The sequence below is a fragment of the Engystomops pustulosus genome, chromosome 9, assembly GCF_040894005.1.
Source record: "Engystomops pustulosus chromosome 9, aEngPut4.maternal, whole genome shotgun sequence".
Taxonomy (NCBI): domain Eukaryota; kingdom Metazoa; phylum Chordata; class Amphibia; order Anura; family Leptodactylidae; genus Engystomops; species Engystomops pustulosus.
The window spans coordinates 98712715-98740210 of NC_092419.1; the positions used below are offsets into that span (position 1 = coordinate 98712715).

The following is a 27496-nucleotide window of genomic DNA, read 5'->3' on the forward strand; positions in this document are numbered from 1 at the left end:
TCAGCTCTGCTGTGCCTCCTTCCCCTGGATAAAGACCTTATCTGCCTGTAGCTTGTACTCACACTGTTGCTTGCTGGCAAGAGGTCTCTGTGTGAACTAGTCTTGAAATGCAACGGGAGGGGCCGATGCAGAGAGGAGCTCAGTGCAGCATCAGACAAGGGCGCTTATTTACTAAGGGTCGCGCTGCTCACTTTCGTCGGACTTTTCTGGGGGATTGCATGGGTCGGACAGGAATTTAACAGGGGTCTACGCTGGGATTGTGTCGTGTTGGGGTTGTGCCGTCAGATGATCCGTTTGATTCGGACTGAGAGCAGGATTTCACTTTCAAATTGTGTCACAGTCCGAAGCACTTACATGCACCACTAAAAAGATGATGAACGCTGACCTGAGCGGGGAAGCGACATTTGCAGGATATCGGGTGCACAATCTTAGTAAATCACTGCACAGTGCATCATAGACGGATAATGCACTTTCAGTGAACTCCAGCGGACGGGTAAGTAAATGGGGCACATTTACTTACCCGGCCCATTCGCGATCCAGCGGCGCGTTCTCTGCACAGGATTCGGGTCCGGCTGGGATTTAAGAAGGTAGTTCCTCCGCCGTCCACCAGGTGGCGCTGCAGCGCCGAAAATAATCTTAACGCCCCGGAATGCACCATCCCATAGAAGGTGAAGGTGAGCGCTCCCCAAGCGACACATTTTCGGTTTTTAAATGCGGCGGTTTTTCCGAATATGTCGGGTTTTCGTTCGGCCACGCCCCCCCGATTTCTGTCGCGCGCATGCCGGCCCCGATGCGCCACAATCCGATCGCGTGCGCCAAAAACCCGGGGCAATTCATGTACAAGCGGCGCAAATCGGAAATATTCGGGTAACACGTCGGGAAAACGCGAATCGGGCCCTTAGTAAATGACCCCCAATGGTGCACGTGATCGGATTGTGGCGCATCGGGGCCGGTATGCGCGCGACAGAAATGGGGGGGGGGCGTGGCCGAACGAAAACCCGACGTATTCGGAAAAACCACCGCATTTAAAAACCGAAATGTGTCGCTTGGGAAGCGCTCACCTTCACCTGCTATGGGATGGTGCATTCCGGGGCGTTAAGATTATTTTCGGCGCAGCAGCGCCACCTGGTGGACGGCGGAGGAACTACCTTCTTAAATCCCAGCCGGACCCGAATCCTGTGCAGAGAACGCGCCGCTGGATCGCGAATGGGCCGGGTAAGTAAATCTGCCCCAATGTGTCCCAATGGCGATCGGATTGTGTCACATCGGCACCGACTTGCATGCAACAAAAACCGGGGGCGTGGCCATCGGAAAACCCAACAGGTTTGCAAAAATTGCGCTATTTAAAAAAAAAAGTGTCGCTTGACACGCACTTACATGCACCAGGATTAGGATAGTGAACTCCGGCGGACCTTGGCGCAGCAGTGACACCGGGTGGACTTCAGCCACACGACCTTAATGAATCACCGGAAGACAGAACTTGCTGCTGGATCGCGACAGAACCGGGTAAGTAAATGAGCCCCAATGTGTCCTGCCCAAACTAAGACTTCTGATTTAGGGTCATATCCCTATTGTATACACCAGGACTGATAGAGACAGGTTGGAATTATAACTGTGAAATGTTGTATTTTTGTTAACAACAGTGAACTAGAGAATGTGTTATTTTGTTCTTTAAGAATCTGGTCTCCATGGGAATACCACTTTAATGCATTTATCTGATCTTAATTCACTATACTTGCCGATAAATGAACAACATTTATTTCTTCTGTTTGTCCATCCTTTCTTGTGTTTTACTTTAAAATGTCCTCGTCTATGTTTCCTGCCCCTTCTCCTATGGGATAAATTTTTCTTTTGTTGGTCTGTTTTTGTTGCATGCACCTCTGTAATTTTTTTGATTTATTTGTTTTTTTTGGTGTTTTGTTCTTCACAATCTGTGTAAACGCATTCACATTATCGCTTTCAGATGATGTGATGGCCCGACATGTGTTTCTTCTTTTTCTTAAAAAACAGACGACAATCTCCTATTTTTCAGGTTGCCCTGTGTAAACCACTCCATTTTTATAGTCCAGTAGATTCCTACTAAACTTCACTTTTTTACTTGAGTGATTTAATTTTCCATTCTTGTTATATATTTGTGTAGATTATCATCAAAATTTGTAAATTCATTAGTATCCACAAATTGCTGTAGCAATTGCCCTGATTTAGCAATCTTACTGTCATTATCCGTATTGATAGCTTATTATTTTTGATACTGGACAATAAAATGCATAATTCCAATTGAACATGTCTACAAGAAGCTGTTCCAATCATCAGTAAATTTTTCATTATAAACTGTTGTAGGGGCTTTATCCGCAAACCTCGAGGAATCATATCTCTATCAATATAGATTTGTAATCTTGTTCTTAGGCGTTTCTCATGGTCTTGCATGAAAGACATGAGGTTTAGGCTAACATTAAAAACATTTCTACTTTCTTTTGCAAATGATGCTTCTGCTTTATTTCGTCTATCTTAGAAGAAGAAGATTAATATCCAGAACAGCAGCATTACGTATTTGGAAAGTTTAGAAAGTTTGTAATATCAGAATCTTGATTTTAGAATCAGGAATATATTGTTGAATATCCACAAAATATTTCAGGATAAAATACCAAATTTGTGTATCAGAGAAGAACAAGAAAAACACCAAAAAAGTGACCCAATTTGAAAACTACACCCCATACTCAAGGAGTATAGTAACGCTATGTTGGGGTGGCTATACTTCATTGATTACATTTTATGAAATTTTTTGTCCAGAATGCAAAAAAAAAATCTATTCTGTTCTTGAATAGTTTTCATGTTCTAGTCTTTGTTTTATATACCATGTAGCATAGATATAATGTTCTCCTGGTAGCATATCCCACTATACGGAGAAAAGAATGCAGACATTGGGGTTCATTTACTAAAGGTCCGAATCACGCACTTTCGTCGGGTTTCCCAACGATTTCCGATTTGCGCCAAATTGCCCTGGGATTGCCTCGGGGGGCGTGGCCGACGGATTTGGAAAAACCACGGAATTAAAAAAAATAATTTGTGTTGCAAGATCAGCACTTACATGCACCAGGACGAAGAAAGTGAACTCCGGTGGACCTCAGCACAGCAGCAACTCCTGGTGGAAATCGGGCGCACAACCTTAGTGAATCCTGGCAGACCTGAATCAGCGTTGGAAAACGTGCCGAAGTATCGCGAATAGACCGTTTAAGTAAATGTGCCCCGTAGTGTAGACAGTTCCAAAAATTCAGTAGTTTATTATCGAATCTACTCGCATAAAATCAGATAAAATTGCGACATGTAAAATCCACCAGGACGCCAAGTCACTACCCGACCCTGGGTTTTGCACCTTAGCTTTTCCCGGGACATGACATGCCCCGTGTGTAGATGGTGCCTTATTTTCGTCTGAGACATTAATGGTCCAAAAGGTCAAGTGATTTTCATTGAAAGATGTACACGTAATACGCATGAATTTGGATTAAAACTAAGGTATTTGAAGATTATATAGAGCTCCGGTCACATTACATTATACTTTCTTCAAACCTTCGGATGTTTTGGATCCATCCGGGACCGTTGTTTGAGCTCTTCCTACAGATAAGGTGCTTGAACTTTTACAGATATAATTATCATAGTATCATAGTTTATACGGTTGAAAAAGGACACTTGTCCATCAAGTTCAACCAAGGAAGGGAAGGGATTGGATGAGGAAGGGATTTAGGGGAAACAATTCTATATAATATAACCATCAATGTTATTGTAAAAAGGCATCTAGACCCTTCTTGAAGCTCTCTGCTGTCCCTGCTGTGACCAGCGCCTGAGCTCGGCTATTCAACAAATTGACAGTTCTCATAGTTTAAAAAATCCCTGTCACCTCTGGTGATTAAACCTTGATTTCTCCAGACGGAGACAGTGCTCCTTCGTCTTTTGATTTGATTTAATCTGAAACAACTTACCACCATATTTTTTGTATGGACCATTCATATATTTATATAAATTAATCATGTTCCCTCTTAGTCGTCTCTTTTCCAGACTAAATAAATCTAGTTGTTTTAATCTTTTTATATATTGGCACCACATTTGCCTTGCGCCAGTCACTTGGCACCACACCAGACATTACGGAATCCCTGAAGATTTTAGACAGCGGTACAGCAATAACAGAACTGAGTTCTTTAAGAACTCTGGGGTGTAACCCATCTGGCCCAGGAGCTTTGTACACATTGATTTTATTGAGCTTAGATTGGATCATGTGTACATTCAGCCAGTCTAGTATATTACAGGGTACATGACCCGCACTGGCACCACCCACATCAGAAGTTCTTTCTTGTATCGTATGAACGGAGCTAAAAAACCTATTAAGTATCTCCGCCTTCTCTTGGTCTCCAGTCACCGATGCCCCATTTTCAGTATAAAGGGGTCTAACCCATTTTTTTTTTTGCATTGATATACTTAAAACATTTCTTGGGATTTGTTTTGCTATCTTTAGCCACCTGTCTTTCATTTTGTATTTTGGCTGATTTGATTTCTTTTTTGCAGATTTTGGTAAGTTTTTTGTAAGTATTGAAAGCCTCAGGTGACCTGTCAGATTTATATTTTTTAAATGTCCTCTTTTTCTCATTAATTGCCCTTTTAACTGTAGCTGTAAGCCACGCGGGGTGTAATCTAGCCCGTCTATACTTGTTACCTATTGGAATAAATTTAGAAGTATAAAAACCCAGGATAGATTTGAATTTCTCCCATTTAATATTAGTATCACCATGTGACAGTATCTGATCCCAGTCTATATCCAGTAGTGCAGCCCTGAATTTCTGGAAATTAGCCCTCTGTAAATTCAAAGTTTTCGATTTTCCCACCTGTTTCTGCTTTTTACAGTTTAAGAGGAAAATAATTATATTATGATCGCTGTTCCCAAGGGGTTCCCGGACACTGACATTTTGGACAATCTCCTCATTGTTAGAAATCACAAGGTCCAACAATGCATCACCTCTTGTGGGATCTTCTACAAGCTGCACCATAAAATTATCCTGCAGAAAGTTGATAAAATGTCTCCCCTTCACAGATGAAGAAGAGCCCTGACCCTAATTTATATTTGGAAAGTTAAAGGGGGTCATTTACTAAGGGCCGAATCCCGTTTTGCCGACGGGTAATCCGAAAATTTCCGATTTGCGCCGATTTCCCCTGAATTGCCCTGGGATTTTGGCGCAGGCGATCGGATTGTGGCGCATCGGCGCTGGCATTCACGCGAAGGAGATCGGGGGGCGTGCCCGTACAAAAACCCGAAGGATTCAGGAAAACCGCCGCATTAAAAAAAAAAAGGTGTCGCTTGACACGCGCTTACCTGCACCCACAATAGGACGATGAACTCCAGTGCATTCCAATGAACTTCAGCGCAGCAGCGACACCTGGTGGACGTCGGAAGAACTACCTTAGTGAATCCCGACCGGGCCCGAATCCTCCCCAGAGAACGCGCCGCTGGAACGCAAATGGACCGGGTAGGTAAATCTGCCCCAAAGTCTCCCATTATCACTACGGTCCCTCCTGTGCAGCCCGCTCCATCTGTTTATATAGGTCACCCTCTATTTCTTCAGAGATGTTAGGGGGGTCTATATATTACTCCAAAAATAATTTTCTCAAAGCTCTCTTGGCTTTGAATTTCAACCTACAAAGTTTCAGCCTCCTCACACTCTGAGACCAGTGACTCATTCACAATTGCTTTTAAATCTCTTCTGACATACAGACATACACCACCTCCCCTCCTATTTGCCCTGTCTTTCCGAAAAAGTGTAAAACCTTGAATATTAACACCCCAATCATGTGATGCCTGAGCCATGTCTCTGCTACAGCAACAACATCTAACTGTTCCTCTAATACCAGAGCCTCGAGCTCACCCATTTTGCCTGTGATACTGTGATACTTCTGGCATTTGTGAACATACAATTTAATTTTCCACAGTTAATTGTCTGATTTAAAGTACTTTTACTGGCACATATATCCTCACCACCGTTCTGTAACTTGTGGATCTCCTTATCCACTGCCTTAGGCCCCCATACACCGCCCACCTCACCACCCACCAACATAACCTGCCCCCTCTCTGACCTGTCTACCCCTTTAGAGTCTTCCTTTTCCTCCTCCCCTGATCCTAGTTTAAATACTCTGCCACCCCTGCTAGGATCTTCTCCCCCAGCACAGCAGCCCCCCTTCCATTTAGGTGCAAGTTATCTGGGGAAAACAGCTTGCACCCCAATGAAAAGTCAGCCCAGTGCTCTAGGAACCCAAATCCCTCTGCTCTACACCAGGATCTGAGAAAAAGCTATGGGGGCCCAAATTCATATATCAAAAAGTAACATAGAAAAGGCCAAAAAATTACACCATCCCTGTTTCTTCAAAGTCAAAATACAAATTGGTGAGTCTTACCCCCTAGACGTACCAATAACTAGACCGTGGTCAGCATGTTTTGTTTTATTATATGTGATAGGTTCATAAGCTTTTTTAAATATTTATATTAAAAGTTATATTTTATATGCCCTCACCAATTTGTATTTTGACTTTGATACACCAGGATCTGAGCCATGCATTTAACTCCCTGAGCTCCCGCTGTCTGCTCTGTGTAGCGCATGGCACAGGTAGAATTCCGGAGAATACTATCTTGGAGGTCCTTTCCTTAAGCTTTGAACCTAGTTCTTTAAAATTATTCTTCAGGCTCCTCCACCTACCATCTATTCTGTCATTGGTACCAACATGGACCACGACAGCTGGGTCATCCCCAGCCCCTCCCAGTAATTTATCCACCCTTTCCACCACATGCCGAACCCTGGCACCAGGGAGACAGCAAACCATTCGATTGAGGCAATCTTGGCGACAAATTATTCAGTCTTCCTTATTATAGAGTCCCCTACAACCACTAGCTGCCTTGGCTTACCTGCACTCCCATCCACCCTACTACTAGTTGGTCTGCTCCCCTGGCTGTTAGGGAGAGCAGGATCCGCTAGGGCTGCCATTTCTGACACTGACGTTCTTAGATCATTGCACAATTTTGCTTGGATGTTCAGAGTCAGAGTTGGCCTTCCTTTTCTTTGACCCCGTCCTACCCCCTCTATTTACAGTAACCCAGCTACCCACCTGGTCCTGCTGGCTTTCCTCTCCACCCTCCACTTCTACCCCGCTTATTGCTTGCTCAGTAAGCAGCATACTCCTCTCAAGATTGTCGATTGCTTGCAGCCGTGCAATATCTTCCTCCCGATCTCTAACAAGAGCTTCCAGTAGAAAAATATGGGCACATCTGTCACAGCGGTATTCACCCTTGAACTCTTGCTCCAGCAGTGTATACATGCGGCAGAGTGTGCTCTGGAGCATACCACCAATCTTGCTAGCCATATCCTAGTAACAAAACTGTGATGAGTATATAAATCAAGAGATATGTAGATTACTTACAGTTCTGTGGACTTCTCTTTTTCAAACTACACTTTTTTCAACTCCACTTAAGCTCTCAAGCTACTTAAAACTGAGCAAGCTCAAAATTGAGTTCCTGGCCCTTAATTTATCAGGTGTGAACACTAATCCCTCCTCCCAATTAGCAGACCAGTCAAAGAAAGGAAAAAAAAAACTATTTAAATTGTGACACTAAGACAAGTGCCTTGCTATTACCTATATACTCAGTCCACAATCACCCAAACAACAGATTCACTCTTATCACCCACAACACTCGCTTTTTTCAACTCCACTTAAGCTCACAAGCCACTTAAAACCACAAGCAAAAACTGTTATTTATGTTCTATGGGTCAGAATGATTACAGCGACATCCCATTTATATACAGTATATACTCAAGCATAAGCCGAGGTACCTAATTTTAACACAAAAAACTGGGAAAACCTATTGACTTAAGTATAAGTCTAGGGTGGAAAATGCATTGGTCATAGTCTCAAGCCTGTAAATAGATATAGCCAGTTCCCCCCAGTATATATACTGCCTGCAACCCCTGCCCCCAGTATGTAGCCAGTCAACTCATGCCCCAGTATACAGCCAGCCACCTGCCCTCAGTATATAGTCTGCCAGCCTGTCCCCCCAGTATATAGCCAGCTCTCCCTTCCCTCAGTATATAGCCATTCAGCTCATGCCCCCAGTATATAGCCTGCCAGCCCCTACTCCCCCAGTATATAGCCAGCACTCCCTTCCCTCGGTATATAGTCAGCCACCTGCCCCACAGTATATAGCCAGCCAGCCCCTGCCCCATATATATTTAGCCAGCCCCTGCTCCCCCAGTATATAGCGAGCAGTCCCTGTCCCCAGTATATAGTCAGCCACCTGCCCCACAGTATATAGCCAGGCCCTGTGCCTAGTATATAGCCTGCCAGACCATATTCCCCAGTATTAAGTAAGACCACTGCCCCCAGTATATAGCCAGCAGCCCCTGCTGCCACAGTATATAGCCTGTCAGCCCATAAGCCCAGTATATAGTCAGACCGCTTCCCCCAGTATAAAGCCATCAGCCCATGCCCCGAGTACATAGCCAGCAGCCCCTTATCCTAAGTATATATCCTGCCAGTCCCTAACCCCTCAGTTTACAGCCTGCCAGCCCATATCCCCCAGTATATAGTCAGACCAATGCCCCCAGTATAAAGCCAGCAGCCCCTGCTCCCCCAGTATGTAGCCAGCCCCTAACCCCACGTGCATAGCCAACCAGACCATATCCCCCAGTATATAGTCAGACCAGACCAGTATATAGTCAAAACTCATTGTGGTGTAAATTTGATCACTTTTATTGCTTTTTTTGTTTGGTTGGATATCCAAAAATCCTATCTTTTGTGATTTATTGTAAAATTATTGTTGTAACTGTATTCACCGTATGAGTTCAGTAATAATTTTCTTGTTTTATTCTTTTATTTGTAAAAAGTTTTATCACCTTTTGTACATTTTTTTAAAAGTATTTTTTGATTTATTTTAGCAAAACAATGAAGTTACATACAGTAATTTGTGTTGCAACCTAACAACATACTGTACTTGATTGCATAGTGATCAATGGACATATATTTTGAATATTACAACTGAGTGTCTCACTCTGGGACTTGGAAAAGTGATCATCTGATCGCTTATTCAAACTATTGCATTGCATTAGTGATGTATGGGGGTGTATTACAGTAGTCAGCCTATGCAGATGCATAGCCTGACATGCACAGTGACAGATCCTGTCAGAAACAGGATCATTTACTCAGCTGAAGACAGTCCGGGGGTCCTCCAGTTTTTTTACACACCCTGATCTGAGCACTGATCAGTAACATCTTACTGATCAGCATTTGCTCCTTTTTTGTAGCTTTTTTCTGTTTTCTGTAGTAAAAATACTAGTGGTTACAGTTTATTCTTTCATCACCCCCCAAGTGTCAAAGCACAACTTACACACCCTATTAAATAAAGTTTACTAGTGTTGAAGCACAACATTTATTCATAATCCATTGAATAAAGTTCACACATGTTAAAGCACAACATTTATACGCTCCCCCCCCCCCCTCCCGCACCCCCAATAAAAATGTCCCATTCAAGAAGGCAACCCAGGACCACAAATGAGCATGTTCCCCATTCCGCAAGTGATTCTTTTCAAAATTATGTGCCCCAAATTCCTGAGTGTGTGGGCAGCTCAGAAATTCATAGTGAGACTGATGGCTTCACTGAAATAGATTTTTTTAAAGTCTTTTTCTTATAAATCTCATGGTTTCACAGACAAATTTATAACCCCAACAATTTTTGCACCCCACATCATCATTTTCTAGGTGGACCCCTGTAGATACAGTAGAGTTGATGAAGTTTCGGGGTCTTTTGCTGTACATGGGCATTGTTATAAAACGGAGTTTAGGCAGTATTGGAGTACTGATGTTTTCTACAGTACTGCAGCATAATGACACAGCCACGCTTTGAGGCAATTCTCAGATTTTTGCATTATAACGGTAATGCACAATGCCCACCTCAAAGCAACTCATCATTTGACCATCTATATAAAATGAAACCAATACTCGACCATTTTGGAAAAAAGTTTGTTGAGGCATATACCTCTTTGCAAAACTTCTGTGTAGACAAGTCACTTGTACATTTCAAAGGCAGGTTAAAATTCCGTCAGTACTTGCTCCGTAAGAGGTACGAAATCAAAATGTGCAAGCAGTGCGAGTGTACCAAAGGGTACACCCACAGGTTTAGGGTTCATGAGGGAAAAGACACACAAATTAGCCCTCCAGAATGCCCCACTGTCCTAAGAGTTACTAGGAAGCTTCACCAGAGGTCAGTGGGGTCTGTCTGTAACTATGGGTTGTCTGTAAGTCGGGTGTCCTTAAGTAGGGGACCGTCTGTAGTTTTCATAAATAAAATGATACCTTACACAGCTTACACTAAAGTATGAAAATATATTGGCCTCAGAATGCACCAAGAAAGGATTTATTATTCTACAAAATTTTAGATTTTTTTTACATTTACTCAAACATAGTAAAACCTATATAAATTTGGTGTCTCCGTGATCTTACCGACCCAAAGAATATAAGGGAGTGCACACTTAAAGCTGTAAAAGCAAGGCCCAAACACTGTGGCGGTAGGAAAGGTCAATAGAATTGCTTGCTGGGTTTTGATTCAAAAAGGTGGTCCCTTAGTGGGGTTTTCCACTGTTTCATACCCCTGTGTCTGTAAATAAATACTGTATCAGATATGGTTGATGATGTCATAATGGCTCGGAACCTCCAGCCACAGGTGATGACATCACAAAGCACAGAGAATTCTAAGTTGAGAGTTATCTAATTTGCATAATAGGCCACACCCAACAAAACCGACCAATCAGGAGCTAGATCATGCAGCAGAGCCCGCCCCTAGGGTATAAAAGGCAGCGCACGGCACCCACCCTGTCATTATGACCGGCGACATGGAGACAGCAACATCCATGACCAGCCTTGAGGAGCAAGCCAGCTTGGAGGAATACAACCAGATCCAGGAGCTGCTCCAATGCTTGGATGCCAGATACATTGAGCACTGTAATGCAGAAGCTACCACCAGCACTGTAGAGCAAGCCATCATGGAAGAAGGCAACCAGCTCCAGGAGCATATCCAAGACTTGGATGCCACATCCACCGACTACTACAGTGCACCAACTATAACCAGCTTTGAAGAACAAGTTTTCCTGGAAGAATTCAACCACATCCAGGAACTGCTTCAAAGCTTGGATGCTGGGTGCATCGAGTGCTGTACTGCATCTACCATCTGCCCTGTAGAGCAACCCATCCTGGAAGAACATGACCTGATCCAGGAGCAGCTCCAAGGCATGGACACGATGTACAACCAGCACTATGCACAGGAGGACATCCAACATGGTGAACAACCACAGGAGAACAATATCAATGAGGATGGAGAACCAGAGGGAGAAGAGCAAACAGGCAAGAAGAAGAAAGCTAAAAGCAAGTTCTTAGCCCAACTCCAGAAATCCTGGGGATGGATTGCCAGTCTCACCCGGAGAGGAAACTACACCATCAAAGAGGACTGTTCTAGTGAGATTCCAGGACCGAGCCACATGGTGGACACCAGAGGTAGGAAATCGCTGACAATCTTCATTTCTTTATTTTGACACTAGCTGTAAAGTCCGGCAGTGCCTGGGATAGTAAATAACTGCTCTTACCAATAACAAAATAGAAATAGTTAACAAATATATATCCCTGTCTGTCACTCACTCTTGCTACCTGTATTTCTGTCTTTCACTCACTCACTCTTCCTGTCTGTCTCTCACTGGCTGGCTCTCTATCTCCCACTCATTACCATTGCCTGTCTCTCTGTCACTCACTCTTCCTGCCCGTCTTTCTGTCTCTATCCATTTTACCTCACACATGAGCGTCTTATACTCATTGCCTCTAGTAACTAATCAAAGCTCTGAGCTCATATTAATGACCTGTGGCAGAATAGCAACAAATCATGGCTCAGTTTCTAATTTCCACTGCAGCATCAAACAATGGGGGTCATTTACTAAGGGTCTGAATCACGTATTTCCGCCGAATTTTTCAGATTTGCGCCGAATTGCCCCGGGATTTTGGCGCACGCGATCGTATTGTGGCGCATCGGTGCCGGCTTTCACGCGACAGAAATCGGGGGACGTGGCCATCGGAAAACCTGATGGATTCGAAAAATACCAGTGGAACTAAAAGAACGAATTGTGTCGCAAAATCAATCACATGCACCAGGAATAGGTTGGTGAATTCCGGCGGACCTCGGCGCAGCAGCGACACCTGGTGGATATCGGGCGCACGACCTTAGTGAATCGCTGGAAGACCCGATTCCTCGTCGGAGAACGCGAAGCTGGATCGCGACAGGGCCGGGTAAGTAAATGAGCCCCAATGTCTCCTGTATATGGTGGGTAATAAGTGTATTTTGGAAAGTGCAGGGTGGAAATTATGGCTAAAAACCTAGTCTATGACGTTCCGTGAATCACATAGAGCGACTGTTAAGAATTTGGTGATTGTAAATGCGACGGTGCAGATTCCTTTAGCGGACGTATATACATACAGAAGCTTTATGTATATAGCTTTATATTTTCAATTCCAAATGTCCTGGTTGCGCATAGCAACCAATCACATCTCAGCTTTCATTTAAAAACTGCTTCTGAAAAATAAAAGAAAGCTGAGCTTGGATTGGTTGCTATGGGAAACAAAGACAATCATACTGCAGGCCACTTTGACAACTGAAGCTGGAGCAAGGTGTTTTAGCGTTCTTTTGCGTAAATCCTAGACGTATTTTTCTGTAGACGGCACCACATGCAGTTATTAATCAATATGCTATACCTTATCCCTTTCTAATCACATTATACACATATTTGCTCATTTATAGGCAATAGATCATCTAGCAAAGATGTTGAGAATGGCGTGAAAGGATCCAGTGAAGATATGACCACAAAATCCAGATCTGTACAAAACATCTGCACTGACCTCCGCCCTCTAGTCCTGATGCCACCGGAGGAGCTCCACAGGTCCTCAGGAACAGCTGTTAGCCTCAGAGGCCACAACATTTTCAGTCACTGCAGCTCACCAGACCTTCAACCATCCGAGGAGCTCCCCAGCACTGAAAGGTCATCCCACAGCAGCATGAGCCAGGACAAGAAAGCCACCACAGCCAAATCCTCTGTGGAAAAAGACGGCACCTCTGCAGGAACTTCCGTTGCTTCAGTGCCCCTATCGCTGCTAAGTTTCACCTTCCACCGTGTTTTGGGTAAAGGAGGATTCGGACATGTCTTATTGGCGACAGATATCATCCGCAAAGAGCATGTTGCCATTAAAGCCGTCAACAAGCGGTATTACAAAGAAGAACGTAACTGCTGCTTTGCAGAGCGCCAAGTCCTCCAGATATCGCATCAATGCCCGTACCTCATTCATGGCCTGGCCGGCTTTCACACTAAGAACTATGTTTATTATGTGATGGAGCTGGCTGCCAGAGGGGACCTGCATCATTTCCTGGAAGAGAACTCACCCCTGGATATTGAAACATCGACATTTATCACAGCAGAACTGGTCTGTGGAATACAATTCCTGCATAACCAAGGAATTCTCCATCGTGACCTGAAGCCACTTAATATCCTTCTGACCACTGACGGCCACATCAAAATTGCAGACTTTGGCCTTGCTGTGACTGGTGCATTCAATGGAACCGCATTACCCTGTAGGGGAACACCAGGATATGCAGCCCCAGAAATCGTACATGGTTTGCTTCATACGAGTGCAGCTGACTACTTTTCAATTGGTGTGATACTGTATAAACTGATGACAGCCAAGACGCCCTTCCCTGGTAGCAATGGAAGAGAACGTGAGATGTCCGTCCTCAATCACACTCCAGTTTTCCCAGAATCTCTGACACCAGACGCTGTCAGCATCTTAGAAGGACTGTTGTGCAAGAACCAGTTCCTACGACTGGGATTCAGAGATATCAGGACACATCCATTCTTCTCCAAAATTAACTGGGAAGATGTGGAGGCCCGGAGAATGGAACCACCAGCCATCCTGAGGAAAGGTGCTGCTGACCTACATCTTGAGGATACCATATACTATGCTGAACCACCACAACCGATACAACCTAAAAATCGGAAGCTATTCAAGGAGTTCAGCTTTGTGTGTCCTGCATGGTCAAAGAATTATCATCCTGTCAGACGAACCAGGAACTGGTTGGCCAGGCTCTTCACCAGATTCTCATGCATAAAGTAAGAACTATGGTGAAGGAGTAATACTGGTAGAGAACCCATTACTCCTACCCTCATCCTCCAACCCACACTCCTACCCACCGGATTGGACCTCTGGAAGGTTGCAATCTGCAACTTCCCCAACCGCAAATGGACCGCCTGATGTAGAGCCTAGCTCCCTTCACCTTGACTTCCATAGTCTCTCACCTCAAATGGACAGCCTGAAGGTATAGCTTTGCTCCACTCACCATGCGTCCATAGACCTCTTGAAGGATAGCTTTGTGCACCTTCAATCACCGAAAATGGACTGCCTGAAGGTAGAGCTTTGCTCCCTTCACCAGGCGTCCATAGACCTCTTGAAGGATAGCTCTGTGCACCTTCAATCACCGAAAATGGACTGCCTGAAGGTAGAGCTTTGCTCCCTTCACTATGCGTCCATAGACCTCTTGAAGGATAGCTTTGTGCACCTTCAATCACCGAAAATGGACTGCTTGGAGGTAGAGCTTTGCTCCCTTCACCATGCGTCCATAGACCTCTTGAAGGATAGCTTTGTCCTCCTTCAATCACCGAAAATGGACTGCCTGAAGGTAGAGCTTTGCTCCCTTCACCAGGCGTCCATAGACCTCTTGAAGGATAGCTCTATGAACCTTCAATCACCGAAAATGGACTGCCTGAAGGTAGAGCTTTGCTCCCTTCACTATGCGTCCATAGACCTCTTGAAGGATAGCTTTGTGCACCTTCAATCACCGAAAATGGACTGCTTGGAGGTAGAGCTTTGCTCCCTTCACCAGGCGTCCATAGACCTCTTGAAGGATAGCTTTGTCCTCCTTCAATCACCGAAAATGGACTGCCTGAAGGTAGAGCTTTGCCCCCTTCACCATGCGTCCATAGACCTCTTGAAGGATAGCTTTGTGCACCTTCAATCACCGAAAATGGATTGCCTGAAGGTAGAGTTTTGCTCCCTTCACCATGTGTCCATAGACCTCTTGAAGGATAGCTTTATGCCCCTTCAATTACAGAAAATGGACTGCCTGAAGGTAGAGCTTTGCTCCCTTCACCAGGCTTCCATAGACCTCTTGAAGGATAGCTTTGTGCACCTTCAATCACCGAAAATGGACTGCCTGGAGGTAGAGCTTTGCTCCCTTCACTATGCGTCCATAGACCTCTTGAAGGATAGCTTTGTGCACCTTCAATCACCGAAAATGGACTGCTTGGAGGTAGAGCTTTGCGCCCTTCACCAGGCGTCCATAGACCTCTTGAAGGATAGCTTTGTCCTCCTTCAATCACCGAAAATGGACTGCCTGAAGGTAGAGCTTTGCTCCCTTCACCAGGTGTCCATAGACCCCTTGAAGGATAGCTTTGTGCACCTTCAATCACCGAAAATGGATGCCTGAAGGTAGAGCTTTGCTCCCTTCACCATGCGTCCATAGACCTCTTGAAGGATGGCTTTGTGCACCTTCAATCACCGAAAATGGATGCCTGAAGGTTGAGCTTTGCTCCCTTCACCAGGCGTTCATAGACCTCTTGAAGGATAGCTTTGTGCACCTTCAATCACCGAAAATGGACTGCCTGGAGGTAGAGCTTTCCTCCCTTCGCCAGGCGTCCATAGACCTCTTGAAGGATAGCTTTGTGCACCTTCAATCACCGAAAATGGATGCCTGAAGGTAGAGCTTTGCTCCCTTCACCATGCGTCCATAGACCTCTTGAAGGATAGCTCTGTGCACCTTCAATCACCAAAAATGGACTGCTTGGAGGTAGAGCTTTGCTCCCTTCACCAGGCGTCCATAGACCTCTTGAAGGATAGCTTTGTCCTCCTTCAATCACCGAAAATGGACTGCCTGAAGGTAGAGCTTTGCTCCCTTCACCATGCGTCCATAGACCTCTTGAAGGATAGCTTTGTGCACCTTCAATCACCGAAAATGGATGCCTGAAGGTAGAGCTTTGCTCCCTTCACCAGGCGTTCATAGACCTCTTGAAGGATAGCTTTGTGCACCTTCAATCACCGAAAATGGACTGCCTGGAGGTAGAGCTTTGCTCCCTTCGCCAGGCGTCCATAGACCTCTTGAAGGATAGCTTTGTGCACCTTCAATCACCGAAAATGGATGCCTGAAGGTAGAGCTTTGCTCCCTTCACCATGCGTCCATAGACCTCTTGAAGGATAGCTCTGTGCACCTTCAATCACCGAAAATGGACTGCCTGAAGGTAGAGCTTTGCTGCCAACACCAAGCGTCCATAGACCTATTGAAGGATAGCTTTGTGCACCTTCAATCGCTTAAAATGGACTACAGAGCTTTGCTCCCTTCGCCAGGCTTCCATAGACCTTTTGAAGGATAGCTTTGTGAAACTTCAATCACCGAAAATGGACTGCCTGAAGGTAGAGCTTTGCTCCCTTCACCAGGCGCCCATAGACCTCTTGAAGGATAGCTATGTGCACCTTCAATCACCGAAAATGGACTGCCTGAAGGTAGAGCTTTGCTCCCTTCACTATGCGTCCATAGACCTCTTGAAGGATAGCTTTGTGCACCTTCAATCACCGAAAATGGACTGCCTGGAGGTAGAGCTTTGCTCCCTTCACCATGCGTCCATAGACCTCTTGAAGGATAGCTTTGTCCTCCTTCAATCACCAAAAATGGACTGCCTGAAGGTAGAGCTTTGCTCCCTTCACCATGCGTCCATAGACCTCTTGAAGGATAGATTTGTGCACCTTCAATCACCGAAAATGGATGCCTGAAGGTAGAGCTTTGCTCCCTTCACCAGGCGTTCATAGACCTCTTGAAGGATAGCTTTGTGCACCTTCAATCACCGAAAATGGACTGCCTGAAGGTAGAGCTTTGCTGCCAACACCAAGCGTCCATAGACCTATTGAAGGATAGCTTTTTGCACCTTCAATCGCTTAAAATGGACTACAGAGCTTTGCTCCCTTCACCAGGCTTCCATAGACCTTTTGAAGGATAGCTTCGTGAATCTTCAATCACCGAAAATGGACTGCCTGAAAGAAGAGCTTTGCTGCCAACACCAAGCGTCCATAGACCTATTGAAGGATAGCTTTGTGCACCTTCAATCACCGAAAATGGACTGCCTGAAGGTAGAGCTTTGCTCCCTTCACTATGCGTCCATAGACCCCTTGAAGGATAGCTTTGTGCACCTTCAATCACCGAAAATGGACTGCCTGGAGGTAGAGCTTTGCTCCCTTCACCAGGCGTCCATAGACCTCTTGAAGGATAGCTTTGTCCTCCTTCAATCACCGAAAATGGACTGCCTGAAGGTAGAGCTTTGCTCCCTTCACCATGCGTCCATAGACCTCTTGAAGGATAGCTTTGTGCACCTTCAATCACCGAAAATGGATGCCTGAAGGTAGAGCTTTGCTCCCTTCACCAGGCGTTCATAGACCTCTTGAAGGATAGCTTTGTGCACCTTCAATCACCGAAAATGGACTGCCTGAAGGTAGAGCTTTGCTGCCAACACCAAGCGTCCATTGACCTATTGAAGGATAGCTTTGTGCACCTTAAATCGCTTAAAATGGACTACAGAGCTTTGCTCCCTTCACCAGGCTTCCATAGACCTTTTGAAGGATAGCTTTGTGCACCTTCAATCACCGAAAATGGACTGCTTGGAGGTAGAGCTTTGCTCCCTTCACCAGGCGTCCATAGACCTCTTGAAGGATAGCTTTGTCCTCCTTCAATCACCGAAAATGGACTGCCTGAAGGTAGAGCTTTGCTCCCTTCACCAGGCGTCCATAGACCTCTTGAAGGATAGCTTTGTGCACCTTCAATCACCGAAAATGGATTGCCTGAAGGTAGAGTTTTGCTCCCTTCACCATGTGTCCATAGACCTCTTGAAGGATAGCTTTATGCCCCTTCAATCACAGAAAATGGACTGCCTGAAGGTAGAGCTTTGCTCCCTTCACCAGGCTTCCATAGACCTCTTGAAGGATAGCTTTGTGCACCTTCAATCACCGAAAATGGACTGCCTGGAGGTAGAGCTTTGCTCCCTTCGCCAGGCGTCCATAGACCTCTTGAAGGATAGCTTTGTGCACCTTCAATCACCGAAAATGGATGCCTGAAGGTAGAGCTTTGCTCCCTTCACCATGCGTCCATAGACCTCTTGAAGGATAGCTCTGTGCACCTTCAATCACCGAAAATGGACTGCCTGAAGGTAGAGCTTTGCTGCGACCTATTGAAGGATAGCTTTGTGCACCTTCAATCGCTTAAAATGGACTACAGAGCTTTGCTCCCTTCACCAGGCTTCCATAGACCTTTTGAAGGATAGCTTTGTGAAACTTCAATCACCGAAAATGGACTGCCTGAAGGTAGAGCTTTGCTCCCTTCACCAGGCGCCCATAGACCTCTTGAAGGATAGCTTTATGCACCTTCAATCACCGAAAATGGACTGCCTGAAAGTAGAGCTTTGCTGCCAACACCAAGCGTCCATAGACCTCTTGAAGGATAGCTTTGTGCACCTTCAATCACCGAAAATGGATTGCCTGAAGGTAGAGCTTTGCTCCCTTCACCATGCGTCCATAGACCTCTTGAAGGATAGCTTTGTCCTCCTTCAATCACCAAAAATGGACTGTCTGAAGGTAGAGCTTTGCTCCCTTCACCATGCGTTCATAGACCTCTTGAAGGATAGATTTGTGCACCTTCAATCACCGAAAATGGATGCCTGAAGGTAGAGCTTTGCTCCCTTCACCAGGCGTTCATAGACCTCTTGAAGGATAGCTTTGTGCACCTTCAATCACCGAAAATGGACTGCCTGAAGGTAGAGCTTTGCTGCCAACACCAAGCGTCCATAGACCTATTGAAGGATAGCTTTTTGCACCTTCAATCGCTTAAAATGGACTACAGAGCTTTGCTCCCTTCACCAGGCTTCCATAGACCTTTTGAAGGATAGCTTCGTGAACCTTCAATCACCGAAAATGGACTGCCTGAAAGAAGAGCTTTGCTGCCAACACCAATCGTCCATAGACCTATTGAAGGATAGCTTTGTGCACCTTCAATCACCGAAAATGGACTGCCTGAAGGTAGAGCTTTGCTCCCTTCACTATGCGTCCATAGACCCCTTGAAGGATAGCTTTGTGCACCTTCAATCACCGAAAATGGACTGCCTGGAGGTAGAGCTTTGCTCCCTTCACCAGGCGTCCATAGACCTCTTGAAGGATAGCTTTGTCCTCCTTCAATCACCGAAAATGGACTGCCTGAAGGTAGAGCTTTGCTCCCTTCACCATGCGTCCATAGACCTCTTGAAGGATAGCTTTGTGCACCTTCAATCACTGAAAATGGATGCCTGAAGGTAGAGCTTTGCTCCCTTCACCAGGCGTTCATAGACCTCTTGAAGGATAGCTTTGTGCACCTTCAATCACCGAAAATGGACTGCCTGAAGGTAGAGCTTTGCTCCCTTCACCAGGCTTCCATAGACCTCTTGAAGGATAGCTTTGTGCACCTTCAATCACCGAAAATGGACTGCCTGGAGGTAGAGCTTTGCTCCCTTCGCCAGGCGTCCATAGACCTCTTGAAGGATAGCTTTGTGCACCTTCAATCACCGAAAATGGATGCCTGAAGGTAGAGCTTTGCTCCCTTCACCCTGCGTCCATAGACCTCTTGAAGGATAGCTCTGTGCACCTTCAATCACCGAAAATGGACTGCCTGAAGGTAGAGCTTTGCTCCCTTCACTATGCGTCCATAGACCTCTTGAAGGATAGCTTTGTGCACCTTCAATCACCGAAAATGGACTGCTTGGAGGTAGAGCTTTGCTCCCTTCACCATGCGTCCATAGACCTCTTGAAGGATAGCTTTGTCCTCCTTCAATCACCGAAAATGGACTGCCTGAAGGTAGAGCTTTGCTCCCTTCACCAGGCGTCCATAGACCTCTTGAAGGATAGCTCTGTGCACCTTCAATCACCGAAAATGGACTGCCTGAAGGTAGAGCTTTGCTCCCTTCACCAGGCGTTCATAGACCTCTTGAAGGATAGCTTTGTGCACCTTCAATCACCGAAAATGGACTGCCTGAAGGTAGAGCTTTGCTGCCAACACCAAGCGTCCATTGACCTATTGAAGGATAGCTTTGTGCACCTTCAATCGCTTAAAATGGACTACAGAGCTTTGCTCCCTTCACCAGGCTTCCATAGACCTTTTGAAGGATAGCTTCGTGAACCTTCAATCACCGAAAATGGACTGCCTGAAAGAAGAGCTTTGCTGCCAACACCAAGCGTCCATAGACCCCTTGAAGGATAGCTTTGTGCACCTTCAATCACCGAAAATGGACTGCCTGAAGGTAGAGCTTTGCTCCCTTCACCAGGCGTCCATAGACCTCTTGAAGGATAGCTTTGTGCACCTTCAATCACCGAAAATGGACTGCCTGAAGGTAGAGCTTTGCTCCCTTCACCATGCGTCCATAGACCTCTTGAAGGACAGCTTTGAGCACCTTCAATCGCCGAAAATGGACTGCTCGAAGGTGAAGCTTTGCTCCCTTCACCAGGCGTCCATAGACCTCTTGGGCAGCACGGTGGCTTAGTGGTTAGCACTACAGCCTTGCAGCGGTGGGGACTAAGTCCCAGGATCAACATCTGCAAAGAGTTTGTATGTTCTCTCCGTGTTTGCGTGGGTTTCCTCCGGGTCCTCCGGTTTCCTCCCACACTCCAAAACATACTGAAAATGGACTGCTTTACTTCTTTCACCAAGCGTCCATAGAATAAAAATTCCAAAGAATAAAAAAATTAGAATTATATGAATTATAGAATTACATGGAGAGTGTGTCTGATTTTCTTTTTAAATATAGGATCTATTATTGAGTACCATGGAATGGGTTCTCATGTAAAGTGACATAACAAATATAAGCGCTGGTATGTTGATGTAAAGAGAACCCAGTCCCTCATATTAATGAAGGGAAACATTGGCTTCACATCCAGGTGTTCTAAGTAGAGTTGCACTTTCTACCACAGATTAGCAACAAGTCTTTCCCAAATTTCTGCAAATGTTCAGTGAGTTAGTAGTAAAGTAGGTTTGTTTCTCAGGCATCTTTGATATATAAAAAAATTAAAAAAAAGTAGGGTCCTGCTTCTGTGTGTGTGTAGGGCTGGGGCGTCAGTAAGTCAAACCTCCAACTTCTCAATTTCCCTAACTCCTTAACACATGGGGAATGTTTAAAAATAATAGCGCGTCACGTAATAGCACGTCACGGGTCACCTGCGGGTGAATGGAGAGGGCTTACAGTCTGAGTCCTCTCCATAGCTGGTAAGTCTTTGCTGCATATTGCAGCAATTTGCGCCGAATTAACACGGGTTACCACAGACTTACATGCACCAAGGATAGACTGGTGAACTCTGGCGGTCCTTGGCACAGCAGCGACACCTGGTGGACATTGGGCGGACGACCTTAGTGAATCGCCGGAAGACCAGAATCCTCGTCGGAGAACGCGCCGCTGGATCGCAACAGGACCGGGTAAGTAAATGACCCCCATTAGGTATCGCCGCGTCCAGATGATGTCAAATTTTTGGGGGCATTTCCTTTTGACATACATCAAGCGATAGTGAGAGTATTGCAGGGGCAGGGGGGGGGGGGGCCTGATATTTCCAGGACATTATCACCACTTTACGGGCGTAGTGTAGAGTGAACAGGAAGAAAATCTTGTCATAGTGGCCGTTCATAGCTTCATTCATGAATCCCAGGAGAAGTACCCTAGGGGACATTAATCGAGGAAAGTCAAAGTGTCTATTCAAGAAATCCAAGACATCTGACCAGAACACAATAACCTTTGGGCAGGCCCAGACGCAATGCATGAAGGAACCAGTGTCAGGCGAGCATAAGTCATTAGGCATAACCCCCATGCGAAATAGTGTTACAGGAGTGAAATATTCCCGATGGAGAAATTTGGACTCTATTAGGAAGTCCCTCATGCTCACCACAGAATCAAAGTAGGAGAGTTCGACTTCCCTCCAGTCATCATCAGACAGGACAGGGATATCACTCCTCCAGCGTTCAAAAGCTTTCTCAAAGGGTCTGGTGCCCTGTGCTTGCAGGAGACCGTAGACCTGGGTGAGCGGCTTAGGGAGGTCCGCGGTGCCTAACAAGGTTACCAATTTTGAAAAATTAGTTATCAGGTTAGTAGAGCCAAACTGGGTCCTGAAAACATGGCACAACCGTGCGTACTGAAAGGAGGCTATGGCGGGTAAGACATGTCTTTCCCGAAGCTCTGTAAAGGAAAGCAACTCCCCATTTGCATTCAGTAGTTGACCTAAGAACTTCACCCCAGCAGACCTAGCAGAGAGGAAATGGGTGAGCCATGGTTTAAGCCACAGAGGGGTCCCAGGCGAGAAAGATGGGGAACCAGACTCCCAAACCAGTACTTGAGCCCTATGCCAACATACCACAACAGCCCGCATAGGTAGCAGGATTTTTGAGGGGGGTTGGTATCTGTATAGTAAATTCATAAGAGGTTCGTATAATCCAGTGATAGCCCCCGCTAAAGCAGTAGCAGCATTGCTCCTATCAATATCAATCCACCATTGGGCATACACCATCTGGGCGGGCAGGTAATATAGGGATAGATCAGGAGCGAGACTTAAGCGCGGGGAGCCACCTTGCCAATAAAAGGATGTAAGGATGCCATCCAGGCGCTTGAATAAGCTCTTAGGGAGCAATACTGGGCAGGCATGGAACATGTACAGAAATTAAGGAAGAAAGATCATTTTAAATATATTAATACACCCATACAACGATAGGGGGAGTGAGGACCAGGCATTCAAGTGAGATTCAGTTGTGGATATCAGTGATTTTCACTGTTTCAATTTTGTGTAGGCCTGAACCTTGCAAGATACCTGAACACCCAAGTATTTGAAATGTGACACTACCTGGACTGGGACAGGGAGGGGGTCGTTCCTTTATCCGATAGAGGGAAAAGAACCGATTTATCCCAATCGAAACAAAGGCCTGAAAAGGACCTGTAGCGGTCAATCAGTGACAGCAGGGATAGGAGGGAGGAGGCAGCATTTTTAAGGTACACTAGAGTATCATCCGCATACATGGAGACTTTCTCTATAATGGCATCTCTGGCAATACCTTTGATGTTATCTGAGTGGCGGACAGCCATGGCAAGGGGTTTGATGGCTAGTGTAAATAAGAGCGGGGATAACGGGCATCCATACCAAGTGCCCCTGACAATGGGGAAGGGGGAGGCAATGTTAAGGTTGGTCCTGACCCTGGCTCTAGGAGCATTGTATAAAAGTTTGACAGGGCTATTAACCCGAGGGTCCATCCTACCCGCCCAGTCAGGGAGGAGGGGGTCTTTACCTGGTTTGGGGAGGATTACAATAAGAGCTTCTCGCATAGACTCAGGCTGAGGGCCACAATCCAATGCCACTAAGTACACTTGTAGTAGGAGCGGAACCAGGGCTTCACATCTCTCTTTATACCATTCTGCTTCCAACCCATAGCTAGGGCATAGAAGTCCCAATCTATACCAATGGGGTATCTGACAGCAAAGCTTACATGGATAATAGTTAATGATCGTCTGAGTGGTTATCAGACGCCACCATGGATAAGCTTGAAAAAGTCTGGGGGTTGTGGCGCTCCTACCTCTCAGATGCTTGATAAGACATGGGATGGTACCTATTTGGAGACATGCAAGAGACACTATTAGAATGAGGACCAAGAGAAGATGTCATTCCTTTATTATTAAGGAGGGGGAGCTCCCCTGGCAGCCTGAGCCACACAAAGGGCAGCATCTGCCCAATGAAGAGCCTCAGTCGGTGAGAATTGTGTTTATTAGCCGAGCTAAAAAGGGTCTAGAGTTGCCCCCCAGGGGGCCAGGTCGGGATGGCACCCGATGAGCCCTTTCAACTGTAAAGAAAGGAGAGAAGGTGTCCGCCGGCAATAGATTTTTAAGCCAGGTATAAAAAAAAGGATACAGGATCTGGTCTCTCAGCTTTTTCAGGTAGCCCAACCGCTCGAATATTGTTCCTCCTTATACGGTTTTCCAGGTAATCCGCCACCATTTGTCGCTGGAGGTTGCCGATTTGCGCCGGCATCGGCCTCTGGACGTCCTCAGACACCCTGTGCTCAGTTTCCATGATTCTCTCCTTATGTACATCATGTCTCACTAAAACAAAATCCTGCCGCAGTACGTCAACTTTTGTAACTAGTTTGGATTGACACCGATTAATGTCTGCCAGTACCGCAGCAAAGTTGCGGTCCAATCGGTTATGTCCTCCGAAAATACAGGCTGTGGCGGGCTTTGGGAACCTTCAGAGAAGGGGATGAATCTGGAGGCCCCTGAGGGGAGCAAGGCTATGTGCGGGAGAATTCCCCCAATTTTTGAGCAACATTTGACTGTATTTGTGCCAGGGCTGCCTGAGATGTGGAGCACACCTGGGCATCCAGCGGCTCCAGTGACTGGAACTGAGGGTCATCTGGAATGGACTCATCGGGGCAGATTTACTTACCCGGCCCATTCGCGATCCAGCGGCGCGTTCTCTGAACAGGATTCGGGTCCGGACGGGATTTATGATGGCAGTTCCTCCGCTGTCCACCAGGTGGCGCTGCTGCGCTAAAATGCATCTGATCGCGCCGGAATACACTGAGCCGGACCAGGTGAAGGTAAGCGCTTCCCAAGCGACACATTTTCGGTTTTTCCGAATACGTCGGGTTTTCGTTCGGCCACGCCCCCGATTTCCGTCGCGTGCATGCCAGCACCGATGCGCCACAATCCGATCGCGTGCGCCAAAATCCCGGGGCAATTCAGGTACAATCGGCGCAAATCAGAAATATTCGGGTAACACGTCGGGAAACCGCGAATCGGGCCCTTAGTAAATGACGCCCATCATCTGAGCGCGGCACAGAGGCGCATGAAGCCATTTTGTATTGTTTATCTGCCCTCATATTGCCTATGGTGGCAACCAGGGGAGCGGGAGTGTATATCAGGGCTGAGCAGAGTTAATAACACCAGGCTAATTGTGGCTGAAAGCCTACAGGGTACCATTGGTTCTCTTCCGGAAGCTTACAGTATAATCAAATCCACACAGTCGAAAGGGTTAATGTATGGCAGGGCTCTAGTAGAGAAATCAAACTATCTGTGCTGGGCCTAAGAGGATATAGGGCCCCAAGCAGAGAACTGCCCGCAGGCAGGTTATTTTCCTACTTCCTTCATTGGATGAAGCCCGAGGAGCCTCTGAGTAGAGGCCACATGTGGCTGACAGTGGAGGATGGAGTCAAGTTGCAATAAAAGATGGTGCCGGCCACGTGCAAGCCCGGCTGAAGATGGCGGCAGCTGGGCTTCCTCTCGCCGGGCGGACAGGGTTATAATTTCACCAGCTCAGGAGCGGTGGCAGATGGGGGCCTCCAGGCCAGGAGGCAGCGGCTATCCGTGTCCGGCAGCAGGGCACGTGGTGTAGGAGGGAGAAGGTCTGCAGACGGGGCAGACCCAGTACCTGTCGGGATTCAGTCCGACAGCAGCGGACATCGCCAGGTGATCGGGGCCACAGGTAAGTTGGTTTGGACCGGGTATGGCTGCCTAAAGTTCGGGTAAGGAGTCAGGGGTCCAGGAGTTCTTCAGCGTGCGTCCTCTCAGTCTGGCATCAGCCCACCTTAGAGCTCATATTAACCCCTTCCTGATGCGCACCGTAATAGTACGTAATAGTCAACTGCATATTGCAGCTGGCACCCTGCTTTAACAACCGCGACTTCTGATCGCGGTTGTTAACTGTTCACACGCTGGTGTATTACATAGCAAAGTATAATACATCTGTATTGCACTGTGTAAGCTCTATATGAGCTTGAACAAGCGTTCAGAAGATTGCTTGTTCAAGTCAACCTGTTAATAAAAGTTTTAAAACAATAAAGACACAGCGCAGACACAGTGAATGGGGCAACATGGCAGCTGTCCCCAAAATGTTATCCATCTTGCCTCACGTCTAGAGGGTTTAGTCGACCCCTGGTCCATAACTGCTGCTATTGCCTAGTTGATCCAGACCAGCCAATTGCCAGACCAGCTAGTTGATCCATAGCAGCAATATTCACCACAATGGGCGTCAAAGGGGTTAATGGAGGCAACATACAACGATATGTGCTGTTGACTAGGACATCACCAATCATCAGTAGAAGGGGGAACATCTGATGGCATTATGCCATCTCCCAGAGAGCTCCGATGGACCGATCTGTACACCCACTATGCACCAACTGCTGGATAAGGGATACCCCCTGTATGGGGATAACTTTTATACCAGTGTTCCACTATTCCAATCCCTCATTTATCCCAAATTTATTCCAATGAAATGGAATTCTTTTCGAATTTCAGGAAAACTTTGGTTTGGCACAAATCTGAAGTTTACATTGATTTGTGGAAACAATTTCCCCCCCCCCCCCCCCCCCTTTATTAGCAAAATGCTTGTGAGCACAACGTGTTACATGGGGCAGAGAACTCTGGGAAGAAGAAAGGAACACCCCCGAGAACATGTGCAGACCTGTAAGCCAATCAGACACTGGCAGGCATATGTGATGTCACACAGCCCTATAAAAACAGACGGCCATTTGCAATCCCGTCATTTCACACTATATGTGCTGTCTCTAGCGTCTAGCTGCTTGTACTCAGTCCAGAGTGTCAGTTTTTGGGGTTCTGTATTCCCCAAATTTCAATTCTTTTTTGCTCCTAAAGTAGATATCAATAAATCTGCGTCAAATCCACATAGTTGATGGAGTGATTTTTGCTCAAAGTCCACGGTGTCAGTTTTTGGGGTTCTCGATTCCCCAAATTTCAATTCCTTTTTGTTGCTAAAGTTGATATCAAGAAATTCATGTCAAATAAACATAGTTGATTGAATGATTTTAACTCAAAGTCCAGGCTGTCAGTTTTCAGGGCCGTAACTTGCGGAGTTTGCAGTAGAGAAGCTGTCCTGCCCAGGCAATAGTGGGGCATCAGAGCGGGTGGGGGCCATCGTTACCCCAAGGAGAACCCGCTTGTCCACCCGTAATGTGGAGAGATTGACCTTTTTCGACACACCACTGCCTTATGCATCAGATTAGATCAGCCATGATGCCTCCCCCAAACGATGAGAAACTAGTCTGGATTCTAACTACCTGCCTCAGCCACTATTCTGATGCTACCACCCGCCTGATGCCAGTTGCTCCATCTGCCTCCCACCAGCTTTACCAGGGATAGGAATTGTCACCCAACTCCAGACTCTGTCATTGTGCCACTTTCTGTCCTCCTGCTGCTGCCGGCAGCTCCACACTCTGCCATTGTGCCACTCTGTGGCCTACGATGTTGCTGCCACCTCCATAATTTGTCATTGTGCCACTCTGTGGCCTACG

General features: G+C 46.3%; 2 protein-coding genes across 3 annotated transcripts in view; one reads left to right on the forward strand and one right to left on the reverse strand.

Annotated features, from left to right (window-relative positions):
- Nucleotides 1-27496, reverse strand: part of GPSM1 (G protein signaling modulator 1) — a 290121-nt gene that overhangs the window by 174552 nt on the left and 88073 nt on the right. The gene's annotated exons all lie outside the window — the stretch shown is intronic.
- Nucleotides 10914-14223, forward strand: LOC140077451 (uncharacterized). The gene is made up of 2 exons (XM_072124674.1): nt 10914-11571; nt 12860-14223. Exons 1-2 carry the CDS (start codon nt 10914-10916, stop codon nt 14221-14223), a joined length of 2022 nt encoding a protein of 673 aa, XP_071980775.1.

Excerpts from the sequence above, each read along its gene's own strand:
- LOC140077451 (XM_072124674.1), top strand. The coding sequence starts at position 10,914 with ATGGAGACAGCAACATCCATGACCAGCCTTGAGGAGCAAGCCAGCTTG. Across the intron at positions 11,572-12,859 it reads CCACATGGTGGACACCAGAG|GCAATAGATCATCTAGCAAA; the intron begins GTAGGAAATCGC and ends GCTCATTTATAG.